This window comes from Condylura cristata, unplaced genomic scaffold (assembly GCF_000260355.1).
Source record: "Condylura cristata isolate star-nosed mole 26May11 unplaced genomic scaffold, ConCri1.0 scaffold00001, whole genome shotgun sequence".
NCBI classification, from domain to species: Eukaryota; Metazoa; Chordata; class Mammalia; order Eulipotyphla; family Talpidae; genus Condylura; species Condylura cristata.
This window is the reverse complement of record NW_004567102.1, coordinates 10259556-10281285: the sequence shown is the minus strand read 5'-3', so window position 1 is coordinate 10281285 and position 21730 is coordinate 10259556. Positions and strand designations below refer to the sequence as shown.

The 21730-nt window shown below is 54.6% G+C and overlaps 1 protein-coding gene across 1 annotated transcript in view; it reads right to left on the bottom strand.

Moving 5' to 3' along the window:
- Positions 1-7912: 7912 nt before the first annotated feature.
- The window catches only part of VEGFA (vascular endothelial growth factor A), a 16645-nt gene continuing 2827 nt past the window's right edge, over positions 7913-21730 (bottom strand). The window contains 6 exon segments of the mRNA XM_012728691.1: positions 7913-9788; positions 11890-12021; positions 15049-15078; positions 15403-15479; positions 16264-16460; positions 19457-19508. Coding sequence (XP_012584145.1) covers positions 9767-9788; positions 11890-12021; positions 15049-15078; positions 15403-15479; positions 16264-16460; positions 19457-19508 — 510 coding nt within the window. The 3' untranslated portion in view covers positions 7913-9766.

Here is a 21730-nt window from a genome sequence, read left to right as displayed (position 1 = left end):
GCACCCCCTCCAAAAGAACACACCCAAAGTTTAGGCTTTCCATGTGACCACTAGAGTCGGGCAGTGCCACGGGTGTGGCCGGGTGGCCTCAGCCAGAGGCAAAGGGGGTGAGCCCACTGCCTCACCAAGAAGGCATTCCAGAGCCCTCACGGCCTTGTACGACTTGTTCCTAGGCCCCTGACTGCGACTCATTACTAAAAGAAAAGGAAAAATTGCTGCTATCTACCCTTATGGGTTTCCACAGTGGCTGTTTCTACACCAACCAAGGGAATAAACTACCTAAAGTGTTGACCTTTTGTGGGTTCTTGTTGATCAGTCTCAAGAAAGCAAACTAGAAGCTGCACCTCCATCCTGGGGAAGCCTCAGGAGGATGAGAGAGAAATCTGTCCCACCCTCGGGAACCCTGACAGAGGGGGGCAGCTAATGTTCACTCATTCGGTCACACATATCATAATGAATGAGTCCCTTTTAAGTGGCAATCACTTCATATTTATTTTCTAATTTAATCTACACTAAAGTATAAAAATCAGGTGTAATCATACCCACATTGCAGATCAAGGCAATGAGTTCCTGCACCTTGCCCATGGCCACAGAGTCCCAAATGCCTGGGGCAAGCCCATCCAATAGACCAAGTACAGCTCAGCTTTCCCTAAGTCCTCCCTTCCCTGGTCTAAGTCCTCCCCTTTCCTGTACCTGGTCGTCATCATGACAGTAGCCACCCTTTGGAGTGGGGAGCACTTACCTAGGACTATAGACCCTTCTCTGAGACTCAGGTGCCATGGTGCCTATTTCACAGATGACAGCTGAGACTCAAAAATGTAGCTTTGTCCTAGGACGGTCTGGCAACTGTCAGGGTTGGAGCTGTGTTTGGGTTTTGGACATCAGGGACTCAGTTTAGCAGCAGGGATCTGAACCCAGGCGGTCAGGCCAGGCCAGGCCAGAAGTGACCCAGTGTTATCAATTCTATGATTGCCAGAAGAGGGTTATTAATAGACACGAGGTGTTTATTACAAATAGTCAGCAGGTCCCAGAAGGCAGCTTGGGGTCAGCCAGATCAGCACCCCCCACCCCCCAGCCCCATGGGGGTTCCTCCCAAGAAGTCAGATTCCTCAGCTGGGTCTCACAGACCCCGCCCCGGGAGCCCTTACCCAACCAGGCGGCTGCCCCGTGACTGGGAGTGGTGACCCCTGTCACACTTGCATGTGTGTGAGACCAGGCCGACATGCCCTGCGGAAGACCTGTGCCTTGGGTCTCGTGCTGAGGAGCAATGCTTCAGAGGGCGTCTTCCAAGGGCAGGCGTTCCCCACTATTCCCAGCCATAGGGACCCAGCAGTCCCCAAATCCAGGCCCAAACATCTTCTCTCCTTAAGCTGCATGGAAAGGATTCAGGAAAGTGTATTTGGGAGAGAAGCCTTAGAAGCTCCAGAGACCTGGGCTGGAGACAGAGGTTTCTTTGGAAGCCAAAAGCAAACACCTGGCGAGTCCTCCCAAAGACATCCCCCTGCCAACCCCCAGGAGCCCCACGGAAAACCTTCTTCTCCTCTTCCTGAACCCCAGAAGTTGCCCCTCAGACTTATCCCACAAACACTTTTGCTGAGGTCCTGGAACAATGCAACTTTAGCCTGGGAGTGCAGGAACACTTCTAAAATAGACAATCCAAGACCTTCTGCTGTGGGTCCCTCGGAGAGAAGCTGGGAATAGCAGCCCTGCCTCGGGCTGCCAGCTTCTCTGCCCAGAGCCCGATTATGTGTAGAAGGATGAATACAAGCCCTCCTCTTTCGGTCATCAGACGCTCAGTGTGTTTTGTGGGGCTAGGGAAAGAATATTGGTCTGTGTTCACACTCATTGCTAGTCCATGTGTGCCCAGTTCTGGGTTCAGAAGTCCAAGACAGGAGTCACCTCTGAGCTCTGGGCTCTCTCCTCTCCCTCACACCTCAGTCCAACCGATCTCCAGGCTCCTGGACTGAACCTGCTCTGACTGGTGTCTTCCCTCAGCAGGAGCATCAAGGCACACACATCAAGTGGAAATGGATCTAAGCTCAGTCATGGTATTTCAGTTTAAAAATTAAAAAGTGAGGAAGAATAAAAGCAACCAAATTATACCAAATCAGTCTCTCAGAGATGAAAAAGGCTTTGACGTGGGGACTAGAAATAGCATCATTGTTTTTTGTTTTTGTTTTAAATATTTATTTATTTATTCGTACAGAACTGGGGTACAGGCCAGAGATGCGGAGGGTGAGAGGATTCACCAGGGACAGAACAGGCAGATCAACGAAGTACACTGCTGAGGGGAGCAGCGGGCGGGTCAGGAGAGGTCTGCCGCGCCATGTGGATCTCCTCCGGGGCAGGCGGGAATCAAACTCATGCGGAAGTGGCTTTAGCTTCTCAATGCTGTGCTTTAACCCGCTGCGCCACCAGGGAGGGCCGAAATAGCATCACTGTAATGACCATTTTTGAACACACCCTACATAGCAGACACCGGATCGGGACTGTCTCTCTTGACACAGGCAGCCCTTCCTCTCACAGGCAGGTAGGATTGACCCCATTTTAGAGACAAGCAAACTGAGACCAGAGAAGTCGCTGTACAGTTGCAGAGCCAGGAGACCAAACTTGATCTCTGAGGAGTCTGTGTGGGGTTAGGACAGCTCATATTGGGCTCTGTAGAGGCCCTGAGCAGGGCGTCTGAGGAGAAGTCCCTATGGGCCAAACTCGCAGGCCATTACCCCACTTCCTGGGGGACATTCAATCCCAGGATGGCTGATCAGCTGCAAATGGGGTGGAGAGTCGTATGCAGGTCTTCTTGCGAGGGGTTTGAGGAGACAAGTGGGGCTCTCAGACCTCCCCAGCAGAAGGGGCCGGCGGGGCTCCAGGCAGGGGGCACATGTTGGCATCTGCCCCACTTGGAGTCAGCCCAGAGCCCAGACTGGTGACCTGCACACAGCTCATAGCAAATGTAGAGGAGCCCTGTGGGCACTGTGGGTGTGTAGGGGAGAAGAAGGAAGGGGGGGGTCAGAGGCCTTGAAAGGGCTCGTCATCCAGTGACTGCAAACACTTACAACCAAATAAAGGCAAGAGGGGCCTTGCCAAGAAGGGGTATCCACCTTAATCGACAAAGACATGTCTGGTGGCAGGGGCTCTGTCTCCTCCCTCAAACAGGAATTCCATGAGGCTGGGGAGCACCCTCAGACCGGGAGCTCCCTGAGGACACCACTTATATGTTCCACATGAGCAGACTAGCTCAAGGGCAGACACAACCTCTCTCATCCAGAAGACTTAGGCCCAGCCTTCTCCCAGGGACACCTGTGCCCGGGGATTCCTTTCCCTTCAACTCCCTGCTCCTCTCGACACTAGCTCTTACCCCTTCTGAGTCCTTCCACCACTCTGCAGATACTGAGCTTGGCCCCATCTTTGCCTTGCATCCTCCCTCTCCAGACAGACTGCCCCCTCCCCTTCCCCACCCCCGTGTCCCGGTGGGTAACATCCACTGGATGTGGCTGAACATCTCCCTCCAACAACTCGGAGGCCAACCTGTAGGGCCTCGCAAGGGTCATGGTGTCTAGCCCCTACTTCTAGGCTGGTGTATGAAGGTTCCCCTGGTTGCCATGAAGGGCCACCCTATTCCAGGGCTGGTGTTCAGTGTGTGCTGGAGGACAGGTTGGAAGCAAGGGAGGAATGGAAGGAAAAGACTCCTCTGTCTTTTCTTCCACACACCCTGTGCTCTCTCGCTCTCTCTCTCTCTCTTCTCCCCCTCCAGCCTCTCCCTCTCATGCTGTACGTGAGGCTTCTGTTTCATGGTGAGAAGTCAGTGGGAATGAGTGGTTCTCCTCGTTCTAGAAATTTTGACGATACTTGGACTAGCGCTTGCTCTGAGTCTTCCCATTAGACTTCCCACGGGGGCAGAGGCTGGTCTCTGACTATGTATAAGTCCCATGACTTTCCTTCCTTAAACCTCCCTCCAGTCCCTGCACACCAGTAAAACCTTCTAGGTGGAAAGAGACAAAGGTCCTAGCCCCAAGGAAGTGACCATTTACTTGGGTGGTTCAGTTATGATTGCTGGATACCAACCTTCTCCCTAAAACTTCAAACTTCTCCTCAGAACTTCATAGCATTGACCAATCCACCTCACACATAAGTCTGGTGCTTCAGCTCGTGGTGACTGGAACAGCTGAGGGCAACTGAGCCTCTCCTTTCTCTCTACCAGGCCTCTCTCTCCAGCAGGGAAGTTGAACTTCCTTACAGCATGGCAGCTGCCTTCCTTGAGGGCAAAAACAGAAATTTTGCTTTGGTGCTAGGCCTGAAAGTCCCAGAACATCTCTTCTGCTACGTTCTCTGTCAAAGCAAGTCAGAGGCAGCTCAGATTTAAAGGAGGAAAAGCTGCCTCTTCTGAATGGAGGGTGGTACGCTGACAGGGGCATGAAGAACCGTGGGCAGCCAGATGACACACAACCCCCAACAATGGTGCTAACACATGAAACGGACCCAGAATCATCCAGGTTTGTACCAGCAACCCCCTTGTCCCCTTGCAGGAAGGAGGAGAGTGGTGTGGCAGCTTCCTTGGAGAACCAAGTACCCCAAAAGGCTTTGAAGGCTGCAGCCAGATAGGAAAAAGGGAAAGAGGCTCAGCCTGGGCCGAGCCGTGGAGACGATGCTCTGTGTATCCCAGGGAAGACAGTTCCAGACCAGAGCGGGCAGAGTGAGCCCCGCCAAGAGATGAGCTGGGCCAGCGTGGCAGGACTGATCACAGAGGTGTCAGGCTTTGATTGGATCTTCACCCCAGGCCTCAAAAGAGCTTTTGAGAAGACTTGGGGTGGGAAGGAGGTAGTGGCAGTTCTTATACAATGGGGGGGGAGGGGATGTAGCACGTTCATTTTATCCTTCTTTTCTCCATGATCTATTTAAAGACTATTGCTCTCTCCCAAGGCTGCGTGTTGCAATCTCCTTCATGCTTAGGTTTCGGATCTTCCACTGACAAGCCCCAGCCCCTAGAGACATCTCTTGCCTTGCCTTGCCTTACCACACTTGGGGAAGTCTGGATTTCAGCCCTGGATTTGGCCACCAGCACATCCTCCCCCTGTCCCACTTTTCTTCTGCCTGTTTGTATTCAGTCTAGACTATTCATTTTATTTGTTGATGCTCTGCCCTAGCCTAGGGCAACCATGGTGTGGTGGAAAGAGCACTAGAATTGGAGTCAGGAAAGATGGTTTAAATTCTGGCTTGGTCATTTACATAAATTTGGGCAAATTATTTACTTTCTCTGAGCCCTTGCTCCCTTGCTTCTCAACTGCCAAGCAGAAATAAATGAGCCCACCTCCACAGTAGCTGAAAGGAGGAGACAGTGCCTGGCACCCACAGAGAAGCCTCTGTCCCTAATTCCTACCACTGGCTCTGAGTTTCAGTCTCCTTGTCCAGACTTGCTCAAGTCCCCATTGTCAGAAGCCCCCCACGGACCACTCCCATCTGGGCCAGCACTCACTTTGCACGCGGGGGATGAAGCCATCCATTACAAACCCCTGTCTCAACAGTGTCTGTCATTTAACAAATGTTCACTGAGCCATGTACTTGCTGTGTTTCAGGCACTGTTCTAGGAGCTGGAGATGCTCTGAATAAGACAGACCCAAATCTCTGCCCCACCTTACTTTCATTCTAGCAGGAGGAGAGAAACAGACAAAAGTGGGATGCATATTAGCACATGCATACTGAGCCCTTGAAATGCTCAAGGGCTGTCTCAGCTGAGATAAGAACAAAATCCATCTCAAACTCAAAGATTTAGAACAATAACAACAAAAAGTAAAATCTCTCCTTAACAATGTTTCTAGCATAACAGAATCCTATTTTCGGTCAGACAAATATACTATTCAAATTCATGGCACCCATTTCTCTTTACTTTTTAAAATCTGGCTACTGGGCCCTCCCTGCTGGTGCAGTGGGTTAAAGCCCAGCACTGCGAAGAAGCGGCCACAGGCGCTTCCCCACGAATTCAATCCCCGCCCCGAAGGTGACCCACATGGCACAGCAGACCTTTCCTGTCTCACCCGCTGCTCCCCTCAGCAGTGTACTTTGTCAGTCTGCCTGTTCTGCACCCCTCTCTGTCTCTGGTGAATCCTCTCACCACCCCTGCCCCTCTGGCCTGCACCCCAGCTCTGTATGCACAAATAAAAATAAATATTTAAAACACAAACAAATAAATAAAATAAAATCTGGCTACTAGAAAATTTTTCATGTAGCTCATGAAATAGCTCTACTAGAGCATTTGAGATGGTGTGAGCTGCAGGGGAAAGATGGTGAAAAAGGGAACCCTGCATCCAGGATAGGGGTCCAGAGGGTGGGGTCAAAGGAGGGGTCTCACTGAGGTAAGAAGACTTGAAAGTAACAGTCATACATGCCATGGCAGCAGGGAGAAGGGCCAGCCAGGAGACCGGCTGAGGAGGGAGTGAGCCTGCTGTTTGAGGAAAGGGAAGCAGGTGGGCAGAGTCGTGGCGTCAGGGAGGTAGAGGAGGCCCAGGCAGTGTGGGGTGTTTGAAAGCCATTTAAGGATTTTTTTTTCCCCCTGTGACTTTTTCTGTGAGTGAAAAAGGCCCCACGGGGTTTTGAACCAAAAAGTGACATGAGTTGACTCATATTTTAACAGGCTCTATGCGGCGTTGTAAGAGGGTATAATGCGGGAGATCGGTTTAGAGGTTCTGGCATATACCCATGTAGGATGACAAGAGCCCCTTCCTCAGGGTTGTGGGGATTCCAGAGAATGAGCTGCCACTCAATCTGCCAGGTGGTAGGCTTTCGGTGCAGGGCCGCAGGTTCCCCAGGAGCGGGCCCTGCTTCTCTCCAGCTTCCATCGGCACCCACCCACTCCTGAATGAGTCCCCCCTCCATACTTTTGCTCACACTATCCCTTCCACCTGCCTGAATGTTGGTTTCACCCCCTTTGCCCTTCCCTCCCCATTCTGTCTTCCCCATTTTTCAAGGGGCAGCCTAGAGAAGACTCCCAGTCTCTGCCACCCCCAATCTAGCCCCTAGCCTGAAGCTGGATCAGATGCAAAGCTGGATCAGATGCAAAGCTGTGCTTGTTACTTTTCTAGATGTGGGTTTATAGTTCTATGTCTCCTGACCAGATCCTTAAGGGGTAGACTGAGTCCGCTCCTAACAGTACTCTGCCCTAGCGCGATGACTGGCATAATAAATAGGATTTGAAGGGACAAAAGAGAATACTAGTGGTGGATTTTGATGCATTGTCCAATACTGTCCAGAGACACCGGCCTAGCTTCCACCTTCTCCCTGGCCGCAGGGAAGAAGGGCCTGTGCAGCGTGCAGGGCAGGGAGTCCCCTCAGTGGTGCAGGGCAGGGAGTCACCTCAGTGGCAGCCAGAGCTGTGGGCCCATCAGAAGCTCAGGGAACTCTCACTATGCAAAATTAAGTAAGAGCCCAGGGCCGCTGGCCCCATGAGCAGCCACCTCCTACTCCAGCCTCTTGCTGGTAACAAGGTCCTTAACCAAACTCAGCCCACTCCTGTCCCCTGTGCAGCAAGCTCAGACACATGGACAGCTCCCTCCTTGACTCAGGGAGAGGGCCTGGATCGCGTGATGCCTGAAGGCAGCACAAGTTACCCAAAGCCCTTGGCTCCTGTCTCAGGCTCTGTTGCCTTCTCCCCCACTTCCTGGACCTCCGCCTCCCCCTTCGACCCCCTGCCAGAGGGTCATGAGTTCCCCTAGGACTCGCCAGCCAGAATGGAGGGCCTCTGGCCCCTAGTGCAGACAGGGACTGGGACCCCTTCCCTAGACCTAAGATAAATGCCACACTCCCCAAGGGAGGAGGGGAAGGGGGCAGGAGGAAGCCTGGAGCAAGGATTCAATGGAGAAGGAGAAACCAGGAGGAGCTTTGAGATCAGAATTAAATTCTTTAATACAAAATGCTTTTTTTAAGATATATCTGTATTTCTTTGCCGTTGTTTAAAAATAAATATGTACTACAGAATATCTTGAAAAACTGCACTAAAACAAAATGTAGTGTTAATCTTTTCCCCCCACAATTATGGATAAACAGTAGCACCAATAAATAAATGATAACAAATATTAAAATTAAAAAAGGAGAGAGATTTAGTATGTAGAATTCTCTATTGTCGTTTTTACATATAAAAAACAGAATAGCAATGTCTATTTTATCAGAATCACATATATACATAAACATATATATATATTATATATATATATATATATATACAAACATAAGTTGCCAAATATATATATAGTATGTAGATGTATATTGAAACCTAATTTCAAAGGAATGTGTGGTGGGGAGTCAGGGGTAAGGGGAGGGCAGAGTTTAGTGTTAGCAAAATTAAATACGTTTCAGGACAAGCTGTCACTGATCAGGAGAAATTGGAAACATGAATTTCATACACAAGACCAGTACAAATAAGAGAGCAAGAGAAAGATACATTTCATAAATAGTTGAAATTAAATATTAACCAAGAATACTGAAAAAAACCCTACTCTTTAATTAAATTAACTGTTTTAATTTCTAATTAAAAAGGGATATTAAATAAGTACCGTATATAAAACACTTTCTCTTTTCTCTGCCTCCATGACAGGCACATGAATCCTGCCCTATCTCTGGGTGCCGCGGGAAGGGTCGGGTTGGGGCAGAGGAGGGTCACCACTCACACACACACAGCCAGGTCCCTAGGGACACAAGTAGTGGTTTCAATGGTCTGAGGACATCAGGGCCTCTGAGCTGCACGCCGGGAAGGGGCGTGGGGGGGGGGGGAGGCAGGAGGTGCTTCCGCCAATGTCTCTTCTCTCCGCTACATCTGTCAGAAGCGTCGTGGGCATCTTGGAAGCAGGTGTGTAGGCACAGGCTGTTCCGGCTCCTGAATCTTCCAGGCTGTACCCCTGCGAGCAGAAGGCCTGTGCAGCATGTGGAAGGGATCCCCAAAGCACAGCAATGTCCCGAAGCTCCCCAAATCCCTGGTCAGAGTCAACATCCTCTTCCCTGTACCTTTCATCTGTCTTTCTGTCCGCTTGAGTCAGAGTAGAGGCTCAGAGCCAGGGCTGGGTTTGTCGGTGTGCCCAAAAGCAGGCCAAGTATGCCCCCGTGCCCTGGCCTCACACTTTCCTGGGCAGGGGAGAGGACCTGGCCTCTCCCTACAGAAGGAAAAGGATCACCCCAAAGTCTCTCCTCCTGGCCTCTTCCCTGTCTGGATCTGGGTAAGGACATTTTCCTCCCATCTCAGTCCACAGCAGTCAAATACATCCAGTGAAGACACCAATAACATTACAATGTTAATTTAAAAAAAGAATATATATATATATTTATATAAATATAATATATATATTTATTTTTATATATATATAATATATATATATAAACGTATGTATGTGGGTGGGTGTGTCTACAGGAATCCCAGAAATAAAACTTTCTAATCTTCCGGGCTCGGTGATTTAGCAGCAAGAAAAATAAAATGGCAATCCAATTCCAAGAGGGACCATGCTTGGTCACCCGCCCGGGGAATGCTTCTGCCGGAGTCTCCATTTCCGGACCCAAAGTGCTCTGCGCAGTCTCCTCTTCCTTCATTTCAGGTTTCTGGATTAAGGGTTGTTCTGGCGATGGCGATGGTGATGGTGTGGTGGTGGCGGCGGCGGCGGCGGCAGCGGCAGCGGCGGCGGCGGCAGCGACAGCGGCGTGTTTTCAGTTCGGTCGTTCGGTATCAGTCTTTCCCGGTGAGAGGTCTGGTTCCCGAAACCCTGAGGGAGGCTCCTTCCTCCAGCCTGGCTCACCGCCTGGGCTTGTCACATCTGCAGGGAATGGGAAACAGAGCCTGGGGTCAGAGCCAGATAAGGAGGCCTGGCCGGAGGCGGGCGCCTAACCCTCTCAACCCTCCCGCGGAGCCCAAGTCCCCACAGCAACTGGCACCCCAGCGGAGAGGACAGTAAGAACGTGCTCCTGCCTCGGGAGCCCCAATACAAGACCCGCCCCTGCCCTCGGAACCCCGGCCGGCCCTCTACAGGTGTATAATCCCCTCAAGACAAGACAGGAACATGGGGACAGTTTACAAAGCAACAAATGAACATGAATTCAAGAACAGGCCCTGCCTGACATTTAGAGCTGGGGGGTGACCAGAGGTGGACCCTGGTCGGAAGGGGACCCCTGCGGAAGGGCAGCTTCAGCTCGGTCTCTAGGGGGTTGGCTGGGGGACGTGAGTAGGGGGGCGAGGGAAATGGCCAGGTACCCAGCACGGGAAGCCATAGGGGTGGCCCCAGGGGAGTGAGGATGGAGGGAGGGAGACCAGCAGGTAGGATGTCGAGGGTACATCTCCCTTTGCCACGCACTCCCTGCCCAGTCTCGCTCCCCTCTTGAGCTCACTGGTGGCAGCAGGCCCTGGGTACCCAGCTGCGCTTAACTTAGGGTTGGGGAGACACTTTTTTGGTGGCTGCACAGCAGGAGACTAGCAGCTCTTTGTCTTGTCATGCACCCTGCCCAGGGTTGATAGTCATTTATACCATTGTGAGGAGGAGTGAGAGCAGGCGCTGCTGCTCTCAAAATGGGAAACTAAAATTTCCCCATACAGTCAGGTCAGGGAAGGTCTCTGGAAATTGGAGTTACTTCAGTTAGCTCAGGTCACTTCAGACATCCCCCATCCCACACAGTCTCTGCAGCATGATCACCATGGAAACCCTAAAATAGCAAGTCCCTTCATCTTCCCCAGACCCCCTCCCCAGGGTGGAGGGAGAGACCCTTCATCCAGGTCTGGAGATAGGCAGAGCCCCCGACCCTAACACTAGAACGCACTTCCTGTCTTTGTGGACCACCAAGACAGACCAAGCCCCACCCCAACACCCCAGGGCCTACTCCTCAGCATTCCCTGAACACCCACAGCGGACGGGGGGAGGAAGCCACACTCCAGTGACTTTGTTAATGGAGCCTCTGGACTAACTGGGGGCACTGAGGCCCTGTCTGGGGCCCTATATAAGCCCATCCTCCCTGGAGGACGCTCGCCCTGGCACTGGCACCTGCCTGTCTGGGCACAGGCTGGACTGGCATAAGTGCCAACCGAGGCGCAAAAAGTTTGCTGCCGACTGACTATCAGCGTCCTGTGTTCCTCAAGTCACCCCCTGAGCTCAGTCGTGCACGTGGCGTTTCCCACTGTGGACAGGGACAGAAGTACAGACACTGGGGCTCACATCGGTAAAGCAAAGCCAGGCCTTAGTGAAGGGGTTCATGGTCTAGTGTCAAGAGAGTGGGCACTGCCTCCCCCCACTCATCCTATGGGCACTATGGGGAGTCTGGGGTTGTCACCCGGGACGACGTTGAGTCCTCAAAATGTCGAATCTCCTGCCAGTGGACACTCGCTGCACCCTAAACCAACAGCCAGAGCCCATGCCCTTGGGACCCTAGTCTGAGGAGGACTTAACCCTTCCTCCAGCCCCACCCCCATGGAGAGACACTGAGGGGACAAGAAGCCCAGCAGGGCAGACTTCAGAGGGTGGTGGCGAGGCTCCCTTTTGCATTTTGTAGACAGCAACGCCCCACGCCTTGGGAAGGGCCCTCAGTATTAGTAGCAAAGGTAGCACTGACAACATCAGGACCAAAAGCCACCACGAGCAGGACCACAGGACACAACACTCAGCTTGCGTCCACACCACCACATGACGTCACACCAACCTACCCATTCAGGCAGCCAGGCAGCCTCTGGGCGGGCCCCACCAGGCTGGGCCGGCGCCTGCCCCCACCGCTGGGGCCTAGCCACAGAGAAGGCAGTAGTCCCCAGGCAGGCAGCTAGAAGCCGAGCAAGCAGCTGGCCCCTCGGTGGTCTCTCTTCCTCTCTCTCTCTCCCTCTCTCTCTCCCCGTGTCTGTGTGGAGTCCCTCTCTGACTCGCTCGCCCTCTGGGAACCAACCTGCAAGTACGTTCGTTTAACTCAAGCTGCCTCGCCTTGCAACGCGAGTCTGTGTTTTTGCAGGAACATTTACACGTCTGCGGATCTTGTACAAACAAATGCTTTCTCCGCTCTGAGCAAGGCCCACAGGGACTGCAAAAAGGCAAAAGGAAAGACATCTAAGCTAGAGCGTCAGCAGAGAGAGAGAAAAAAAACCCATGCAACACCCCCTAACATGTCCAAGGCTGCGCTCCCACCCAGCTCACTGGCCCCCAACCCTTCCACGCCCTGGAAGGGTCCAAGTGCTAGAGCAGAAGACAGAGAGAGCGGCAGAAAGAGGCAGCGCTGGCTAGAAGCCTGCCCGCCGGAAGAGGCGGGCACAGACGGGCAGGGCATGCGAGCAGAGCGCTGCCGTGATGGACCAACTGCAGGTCTCGGGCCACAGGGGTCCGACAGCTACCACCCCCGAAAGGGCACACCTGGACTCTTCACTGCTGCAGAGACCAAGGGGGTGGGGCCCGGGGGCACCGAGGTCACAAGGGCCCACCTTCTCCCGGTGTCTGACCTCGCACCCTGGCCCTCCGCCATAGATGGCCCCAGGGTACGACAGCCATAAGCCCACAGACAACGTCCACAGGCCAGGCCACAGGATAAGCCCACAGACAACGTCCACAGGCCAGGCCACAACTGGGGCTGCGTCCACCCAGCCTCCAGTCCAGAGAGAGAAGCTGCCCTACAGGAAGCTTCTGTGGGTTGGGCCGGAATAGGGGGCTCCCCTCCTGAGTTCACCAGGAGCTGCCGTGCGGTGCCTGGCCCCACCCCATTCCTCCTACTGACTGCAAGCTGCCTCACATCACTGGAGCCCCTTCCCCGAGCCATACCTGCCCACTCCCACTACTTCCCACCACTACCCAGACGAGTGCAGAAGCCTAGAGCAGTGGAAACCAGTTGGGTGAGCAGGCACCAGGGCCCAGCACCAGTGGCAACGTGGGCCTGCCAGTGGGTGAGAGAAAGGCGGTGCCCAGCCAAGCAAGAGTCCCCCGTCCCAATCCTTCAGGCCCACTCTGGGCCACCCAAGTCCAACCCCAACCGGCACCACCACCACCAAATCTACCCTTCGGTGCCAATTAGTGGAGTGAGAGTGAGAGAGAGACACTGGGACCGGAGAGGAGGGAGGGCTGGGGGGGCGGGGGGGAGGGGGGAGAAGGGAGGAAGGCAGGGTTACAGGGTCCTGCAGGCAGGAGTCTGACTGGGGGCCAGGGAGGCTCCAGGGAACCAGACAGCAGCGGGCACCACGTACACGCTCCAGGATTTATACCGGGATTTCTTGCGCTTTCTTTTTTGCCCCTTTCCCTTTCCTCGAATTGATTTTCTGGAAAATAAAAAACAGAGACAGACAGAGAGAGAGAGCGAGGGGCAGGGAAAGGCAAAGAAGCAGTGAGGAGGGGGCAGGGTTCAGGACACGCGCCCTGGAACAGGTGACGGTGAGGCAGGCAGGACCCAGGAGAGCTCGCACGGGCTCACAGGCAGCACACACACGGGTTGGGGCAGTGGACACGCAGTGGCCCCTTCTCACTGTGGCCAGTGCTCGGAAAGGCTCTGGCTGCGGAGCTCAAGCCCCAGAGGCCTCCATGCTCACTGTTCCAGGCCGGAGGACAAAGGCCTGAGGGCAGGCTCTTGGTCCCCCGCCACCCTGGTCCTCTCTGACCCTGAAGGTCAGGGGGCTATAAAAGGGAAATGAGAATTTGGGGAGGTCAGAGACCTGACGGGGGGTGGGGGGGGAACACTGTTACAGGGCATTCTGCCGCCATTTCCAAGCATGGCAGCAAGGGGGTTGGGGGTTCCTCTGGAAGCCCCGCTGCTGTGAATCCTTGGGGGGGGGGCGGGGGGAGGGAACAGCCACATTGCCAGTTGGCACAAAACCAAGGCCGGCACATGAAAGGCACCAGGCAGCTCAGCCATAGCCTGAGAGGCGGAGCTGGGTGTCCTCAGAGCCCCAGGCAGGCAGTGGGGTGGGGTGGGAGTTAGGGAGGCATGGGAAGGAGGGACCTGGGCGGCACTTGGCAGGGAGTTCTCTTCCCAGCCTGTCAAAGCCTGCTACACCATCTCCTGAGACTCTTCCGAGCCCAGGCGAGCCCCCCGTTCTTCCTGTGGGCAAAGCAGGCATGTGAGGAATAGGCAGGGGGGGCAGGCTTCAGCCTGTCGTCCTCAAGGGAACCAGTGCTTTCCTTTCCTGCCAGGCCCAAGAGAATGTCCCTCAGAAAGTCCACCATGCAGGCAGCACCAATGAGGGGGAAGGGACCTGGAGGGGGCAAGCTTATTCCCTGTCAGGAGAAAGCACTGAAAACAGGAAGGTCTACACACACAGGCACGCACCCACACACGCCTCCCGCCCCCCTCCACCCCCACCGCCCCTCTCTTTCAGGCTGCTCTCCCAAATCACTGCCCTGGTAGCCACAGCAGCCCTGCAAGTTGGGGACTGAGGAAAGAGACAAAGGGTTAGGGCTCAAGGTTGAGGTTTCAATGTCTCCAGAGCGTGAGGGCAGATAGGGTGGTGGGGGAGGGGAGGACACAGGTACTCTCTCTCAGTCTCTGCTTCCCTGTAAGCATGCCAGCTGCTCACCTGTCTGGAAGGCTCATTGCCCCCAGATGGTGCCCTCCAGCCCTTATCCACCATGCTAAGCAACTAGAACCTCAGAGAATGACCGACAGTCAACACTTTCTGCCCAGCCGAGGGCTGTGTCTCAGCTCCTGCAGGAGGTCGTGCACCACAGAGACAGCCCGGGCAGTCCCAGACCCACTGCACCACCGCAGCAGCCACCGGAAGAGGCTGTTTCCTCTGACACCCAGAGCTGGCCTCAGTCACGCTTGTCCTCTCCCCACTGTGGGTGATGGGAGGCTTGAGCAAGCCAGGGCTCCAGAGTCCACACTGGCCCCCACAACACCAAACTGCCAGTGCCAGCCTGGAATGACCTGGAGACCTGGAACTCATCATCTCTTCCAAAGGAAGCTCCAGGCTGGCTCGTCACTAATTCTGTGGCCATGATTCTGGCGTTTGTTCTAGCCCACCATTGCCACAAGCCCCCCCTGAGACCAACTCCCTGACAGAAGAAGCCATGAGCCCCAAACCAAGTCAACCGGCCAAGAAGAAAAAGAAGAACTGAAGTCACGACCACTTACTTTTCTTGCCTTGCTTTTTCTTTCTTTGGTCTGCAAAAGGCAGAAAAAGAGAAAAAAAGAGAAGGGTTGAAGTGATGACAGTAACAACGATGACACAACACTTAACACAGCGTTTGTGACATACCCATAGTTCTGATCTCTTTACATGTAATAGCTCACTTAGTCCTTACTGCGAAGCTACGAGGTCTACACTACTACCACACCCATTTTGAAGATGTGGAAAATGAGGCACTTTGAAGCAAAATTCAAAGGGCCAAGGCCACACAGTGAGAAGGTGGAAAGGGGTTCACGCATGCCCCGTGCTCCACCCTGGCACAGGTACCCACGGCCATGTGCAGCCGGCTGAGTCCTCACCTGCATTCACATTTGTTGTGCTGTAGGAAGCTCATCTCTCCTATGTGCTGACTTTGGTGAGGTTTGATCCGCATAATCTGGAAGGAAAGGAAGCAGATGACAGTGGTTAGTGACCCAGCCAGCCATACCCAAATGGGACACCCCTCTGGCTCATGCCACTCAGTGCCCAGGGGGTCCAGAGCGGGGTAGGTGGTGGAGATAGGGGGGGCCAGGGGCTCTAGCTAGACAGAGCCTCGGGCCCACCCATACTCCCCCACCCTGCTGACCTCAGGGAGCCCCTGCTCCTCTTGAGGGCAGACATGGCTGCAAGGGCTGGCCAGGCTGGGAATTCAGGTCCTGGGTTCTTGTCACTCCCCATCCCACCCTTCCTTTCAGCACCTCTAGGCCTTACCCTGACCCCTGGTAGCGACCCCTTCCTGGAGTCTCAGCGCCCCCCCCCCACTCTGTCCAGGCTGAGATGTACCCCGTCGCCAGGTGACACCAAAAGACTGGCTCTTTAAACTCTCCACAGACCAGGCTTATCCACTTCCAGAACAGAGCCTCAGGGAGGGAGGGCTCTCTTCCTCCAGGAGAGAAAGAGAGTGGCTCCTGGCCCAGAGGTCAAACTCTCCTGAGCCCAGGCCCAAGATCAGGGAGGAGGTGGTCAGGGCTTGCTGGGAACCTGGTCTGGGAAATGCAGACACCATTTTCCCAAAGAAAGCAAAACCCCCAGGCCTCCCCCTGATCAATTCCAGGTAGGAGCTGGGCAAGGCGAGTCGGGCTCCTTCTCACAAGAACTGCCTAGAAAAAGGCCAGGAACCAGGTGTCCCCAAGTCTAGTACCCCCAGTGCCTCCCAGCCCCCACTCTCCACAGGGGCTCACCTGCATGGTGATGTTGAACTCCTCAGTGGGCACACACTCTAGGCCCTCATCATTGCAGCAGCCTCCACACCGCATCAGGGGCACGCAAGAGGGCTTGAAGATGTACTCGATCTCATCGGGGTACTCCTGGAAGATGTCCACCAGGGTCTCAATTGGACGGCAGTAGCTACGCTGATAGACATCCATGAACTTCACCACTGCATGGAAGGGGTGACACATGAGCCCAGCAGGTCACACAGAAGACGGGTAGTCCCTGTCCCCAGCCTGCTTTGTAAGGCCACGCCTCAGGGTCTGTGAGAAGCACCCTCTGCCTGTTAAGTCCTTCTAAAAATCGAACTTAAGTCCCTCCAGGTGCAGCTGAAGTCCTTCCCGAAGCTTCCTACCATCAACACTAATGAAGGTCTGTTTTTGTTCCAAAGATCACATGCTATTATCAGGTTCCCAGAGAGATGGCCTGCCACATCTGATCCCCCTGCCTCACCATGACAGCCAAGCCGATTCCTGGGTCGACCTTGACGCCAGAGGACAGCTGGAGTGTGAGTATGCCTGTTGGGAACGCTCTGCGCTGCCCATGGAAAGAGAAACAGCCAGCTTGGCCAAACGACTTCCCATCACCCTACAACCTCCCCACAGCCACTGCGACCATTTCAGGATCTTGTAGCGGATGCAGGGCAGGGGGCACTGTAGCCCATCGTTATCGTCTCCACAGTTCTCCCCATGTGGGACTGTGAAAGTCAATGATGTTCTGTTAGGACCCCCCTCTGCAACTGAGGACCTGGAGGCTCAAAGAGGCAAGTTACTGTGCCTCAAGACACAATGAAGTAAGTGGTAGCATTCAAATCAGTTCTGCCATCAAAGCCTGCTCAAATGGAGAGTGTGAGGAATCAGAGAAGCTTCAGGGGCCCTGCCACCTGCGGGGACCTCTCCTGGCCCTGGGCAGAGGAGATGGTGGCAGTGACAGTGGTGGCAGTGGGGCTGGGCCTGCCTGGAATCAGCAGGTGGCAGTGGGCGGGCACTGTGCAGGACCTGCCAGCCACTGATGACCCCGCCCAAGAGGGCAAACTGCTTGCATCATGGAAAAAATGGTGCTGCCACAACCATGCAGCATTTCTAGAAGCTGATCTGGAGGGAGACCAGGGTAAAGACAGCTTGCCAGGCTGCCTTGGAGCCTGGGGTGCACTGGAGCATGAAGGGGTAATTCTGGGCCATAGAGGCGGGGCCTTGAGAATAAATAAACTCAGGACTCCAGAGTGACTACTCCAAATTGTGGCCTAGTCTGCCACTCCCTATCACACACACTCCCCCCCTCCACTACCACTGAGCAGTCCTGTTGCTGACACAAGTTTCCCTACACTGGAAAGAAGCAGCAATAGCCAGGTGTAGCTGAGGTCTGGGTTCTGGCTGGGATTTGGTGTGACGTTGGGCCAGAATCTTCCTCTCTGGGCATCCGACTGCGCTTGTCAATAAGTGGGCTGGGCTAGATGCTCAGGACACCGAAGCAGAGGCTAATACTGAGGATTTGTCTTCCGTTCTCCTGGCCCCAAGAACAAGTGCCCTTTTCTCAGCCCAGGTAACGCGAAGTTTGGAACCTCACCAACCGTGTAAAGTGCATACCCAAGGCCTGCCTCTCCAGGGACACTGTAGCTGAACCTCCCATCGCTTCTCCCGCACGGAGACCAAAGGCGGGTGTGTATACAATATGTGGGTTATGGAGAATTGCGGGAACTGAGGAGGAAGGTCACAGTGGGAAAATAGTGGGATCCCCAGCCCAGTCCCTGACCTTTCTTGTCTCCTTGTGCCCTATCCAGACCACGGCACAAAATTCTCCTCTCCCTAAAAGGGGTAAGGTACGTTAAACATCTTCAAATAGAATACCTGAGACCAGGGACCCAAAGAAGTCCCTTTTTAAGTCAAGTCTGTCCTGAAGATGACAATCAAGGATTCTTGACCTGCTAGTTTGCTGTGGCTGGAGACAGAGATGGCCAGGCTTTGGAGGGCCCAGACCTGGGTCATGGTCACTGGGAGCAGAGGGTAAGGAGACCCAGCTGGCTCCCTGGCCTCCGCAAGGCCCATGGGAGGTGGAAGGGGCTACTTCACCTGCACCCTTCCCGTCCTGGGCGCTGATTCCGAGGAAGGCGGCCCTGCTTTTGCACAGGCATGGACACACGACACCCACCAACGTCAAGCTCTCTTGGTTTTCCTTATTTCTCCAAGACAATCTTTTCTCCAGCAAACAAAGACCATTTGTCTTGCTTACTGGAGACCACAGTGACCACTGGGAAGCTGAAGGGGCGAGTGTGCTGGGGGGTGGGGGAGAAGGAGCACTGTCAGTGGCTGGGAAGCCAAGTCCTGGACAAGACTCCTGGTGGGGAAGAAGGCAGAAGCAGCTGGACATCATCACCCCACTGGCCTATAACCTGGGCCACATGAGATCTGGGTCAGGGAAACGGGCCTGGAGGAAGACCCCAGGGCCTGCCTTCCTCATAGTGGGAAAGCTGGGGAACTGGCAGCAAGCTCTCCTCCCTGGAGCATAAGCCACTTTCAGAGGTGAGGAGAGCCAGGGCGTCCCTAGAAATGTGAGGATCTGGTATTCCAACCCACCGTGGAACAAAAGGCAGGGCCGGGGGCGGGGCACCTAGGAGCTAAGCCCTCTGCTGGCTCCACAGGGGAAGTACATGGCAAATGAAACCTGCAGGAGTAGGGAGGATGGAGGGTTCTCTCTCTCCAATTCAGAAGGAATGAAAACTGAGAGAGGGGATCCCATAGGCTGGGCCCTCTGCACCCCCAGCTCATGCAGTCAGCTCTCTGGAAAGCAAGGATCGCAGGCCCCCAACTACAACGGGACAGGGCCGAGTTGGAAGTGACATGGGATATCTATCCTCCCCTGGGAATAGTGGAGACAAGGGATACCTCCCCAGCATCTGGGATCCTCAAACACTGACTGTTTTATATTCACGCTTCCCTGTCTACATAAAATTTTACTAGAAAGTGCAGACGAAAAAAAGGCGGCAAGTCCTATTTCTCGCAGAAGCACCTCAGAATAGAAGGGTTAATTTCATGGTGCTCACCTCTCCCTTTCTTGAACCCCATGTACCTGTATCCATCCCCTCTTGATTTGGAAAGAATCGATAGGGTCTCCCCACCCATTCCCTGGGGACTCAGGGGGCCCCATCCAAGAGCCAGGAGAACTCACCTTCATGGGATTTATGGTCTCCTCCTTCTGTCATAGGTGCAGCCTGGGACCACTGAGGATAAAACAAAGAGCAGGGCATGGGCTTGAGCAGGGATGCAAAGACCCAGCCACGCCGCCCCTCCTTCCTTCGTGGTTCCTCCCGGCCAGCAGCCTCTGGCTGCTCCAAGGCTTCCCTCGGAACAGGGCACAGGCAGGGGCTCCCCGCAGCATAGAGCAAGCCCACTACCCCCTGGAATGCTCCAAGTCTGAAGCCAAGGAAGAAAAGACTAACCAGATATTGGTGTACGGTTCTCCAAACTCCAGTACAGACTGCTGTACTGTCCAGGTCCCGGCCCCTTCCCCACACGTCTCTTTCCTTGTTCACACTGGCCACTGCTAAGCTAAGAAAAGTGAATCCTCTCAGCCCCCCACTCCCTATTCCACGCCATCGGTAAGTAATAAGGTCAAATAGGAGGACAAATTTGGACTGGGGCAGGAAGGAAGGACTGGGGGCGAGAAAAAAAAAACATGGTGACCTTCTCCTGCTGACATGACAAATACCAGGGTGAGCTGGTGCTGGGGAGGGGGGGGCGCGCAGAGGACCGAAGGGCACCAACCACCCTCCCCCACTCAAACTCGTCCACAGGAATATTCAGCCAACCCACAGGTTGCCTAGTGGGTAAAAAAAGGAGGGAAAAGAGTGGGGGAGGGGAAGGCCCCATTTCTCCCCCTGCCCAAATCTCCTCAGCACCTGAATGTTATTTCCAAAGCTTCCAGCCTCATACATTATCCCCCTGCTTTCTTCTCTCCCCCTGGGCAAGAGGGTCCCAAGTCTCACCAGGGAAGTCTTTTAAGGTTTCATTCTACCCAGCCTCTAGGGGGCCCCCTGAACTACCTAGGCCTGAGGCCTTCCCCATCTCTCCCCTCCCCCACAAGTGCATTCCTCCCCTCCCCAGAAACTGTGAAGGTCAACAAGCCCAACCATGTGGACCTGACAGCACTGGGCAGGCAGAGGCTTCTCCCAGTACTTCAAGGGCTGTCCGGTTCTTACCAACTCCCTCTTTGGGGGCAGCCCTGACCAGCAGTGTTGCAGGCCAGCACACACAACAGGGACCCTGCTGAGAGGGAGTCCCAGTCTGTCCATCTCTTTCCCACACCCTGATCCCCCAGCCTTGCCCCCAAGGCCAAGGTCAGGTAACAGTTTCCAGCTCCTAGCAGGGCAGTCTCACTGCAGGGGTTTCCTCAAGGAACACCCCCCTCCCCAAGACTCCACCCCAGCCCCTCACACATTCCCAGGACAGCCCCCCTGGTTTCCCTATGCCAGCTATCTCCCTATGTCCTCCAATCCTCCTGAGCCCCAATGGAGAAAGGCAACAGAAACTTAGAACCCCCCTCCAAGGCCAGGGGGTACTGGGAGGGGCAGCAATGGGCAGGGAGGGGCCAGGTGCCCTTCTCTAGGGGCCTCTGAAGGTCACACTGTGGCCAGGCAGCCACTCCTCCCCCTCCCCCCTTTGGAGGCCTGGAGCCAAGGCCTTTGTGCCAGGGTCTGAGGTACTCCCGGTAGCAGCAAGTCCCCCAGTCCCATTCCTTCCTTCTGCCTCTCTCCAGGGGTCTCTGGCTTAGGGACACTTAAGGGAGGGGTGGCGACAGGTCCCCATGGTGGCTCTGCGAAGCGAGTTGGGTGGGCAAGTCAGGAGTTCCAGAAAACCACCTGCTGTGCTCCAACGCCCCATTTCACCAGGACAAAGTGTGTTTGCAAGGTTGGCAGGAGCTCTTTCCAAAGGTTTGGGAAGGGGTAGGCCCACACTGCCCGTGTCACAGCATATGTGAAACCATTTTCCCAAAAAGTATAAAGTGGGGTAATGACACGCCTTAAACCCTCCCTAAATCCACCGGGATCAAACCAAAGCTCAGCTCACTCGGAAGTGTGGGGGAGGGGAGGAAAGCCTACTGTCACGAAGTAGGGACATCAGGTGGGCTCCACGGAGCACCCGGATGGGCCCCAGCACCCCGACCTTTGCGTGTGACCATTCTTTTCCTGGACTGTGAGACAGTACGGGGTTACGTGGGTCTTCTCGACAGAGGGGCGTGAAAACTAAAGAGAGGCAGGGGCTTCTCTCCACACTCGGGAGGAAATGGGGAAAGAGGAAGGGGCGTCAGGAAATTCCTGCTAGCGAGGGGGGGACGAGGGGTGCGGCGGCGGGTCGGGGTGAGGGTGGTTCTCCGGGCCCTCCGGCCGAGGCTTCCTCGAGAGGTCACCTTCCCGCGGAAGGCCGGCGGGGGGAGGGGCGCCGC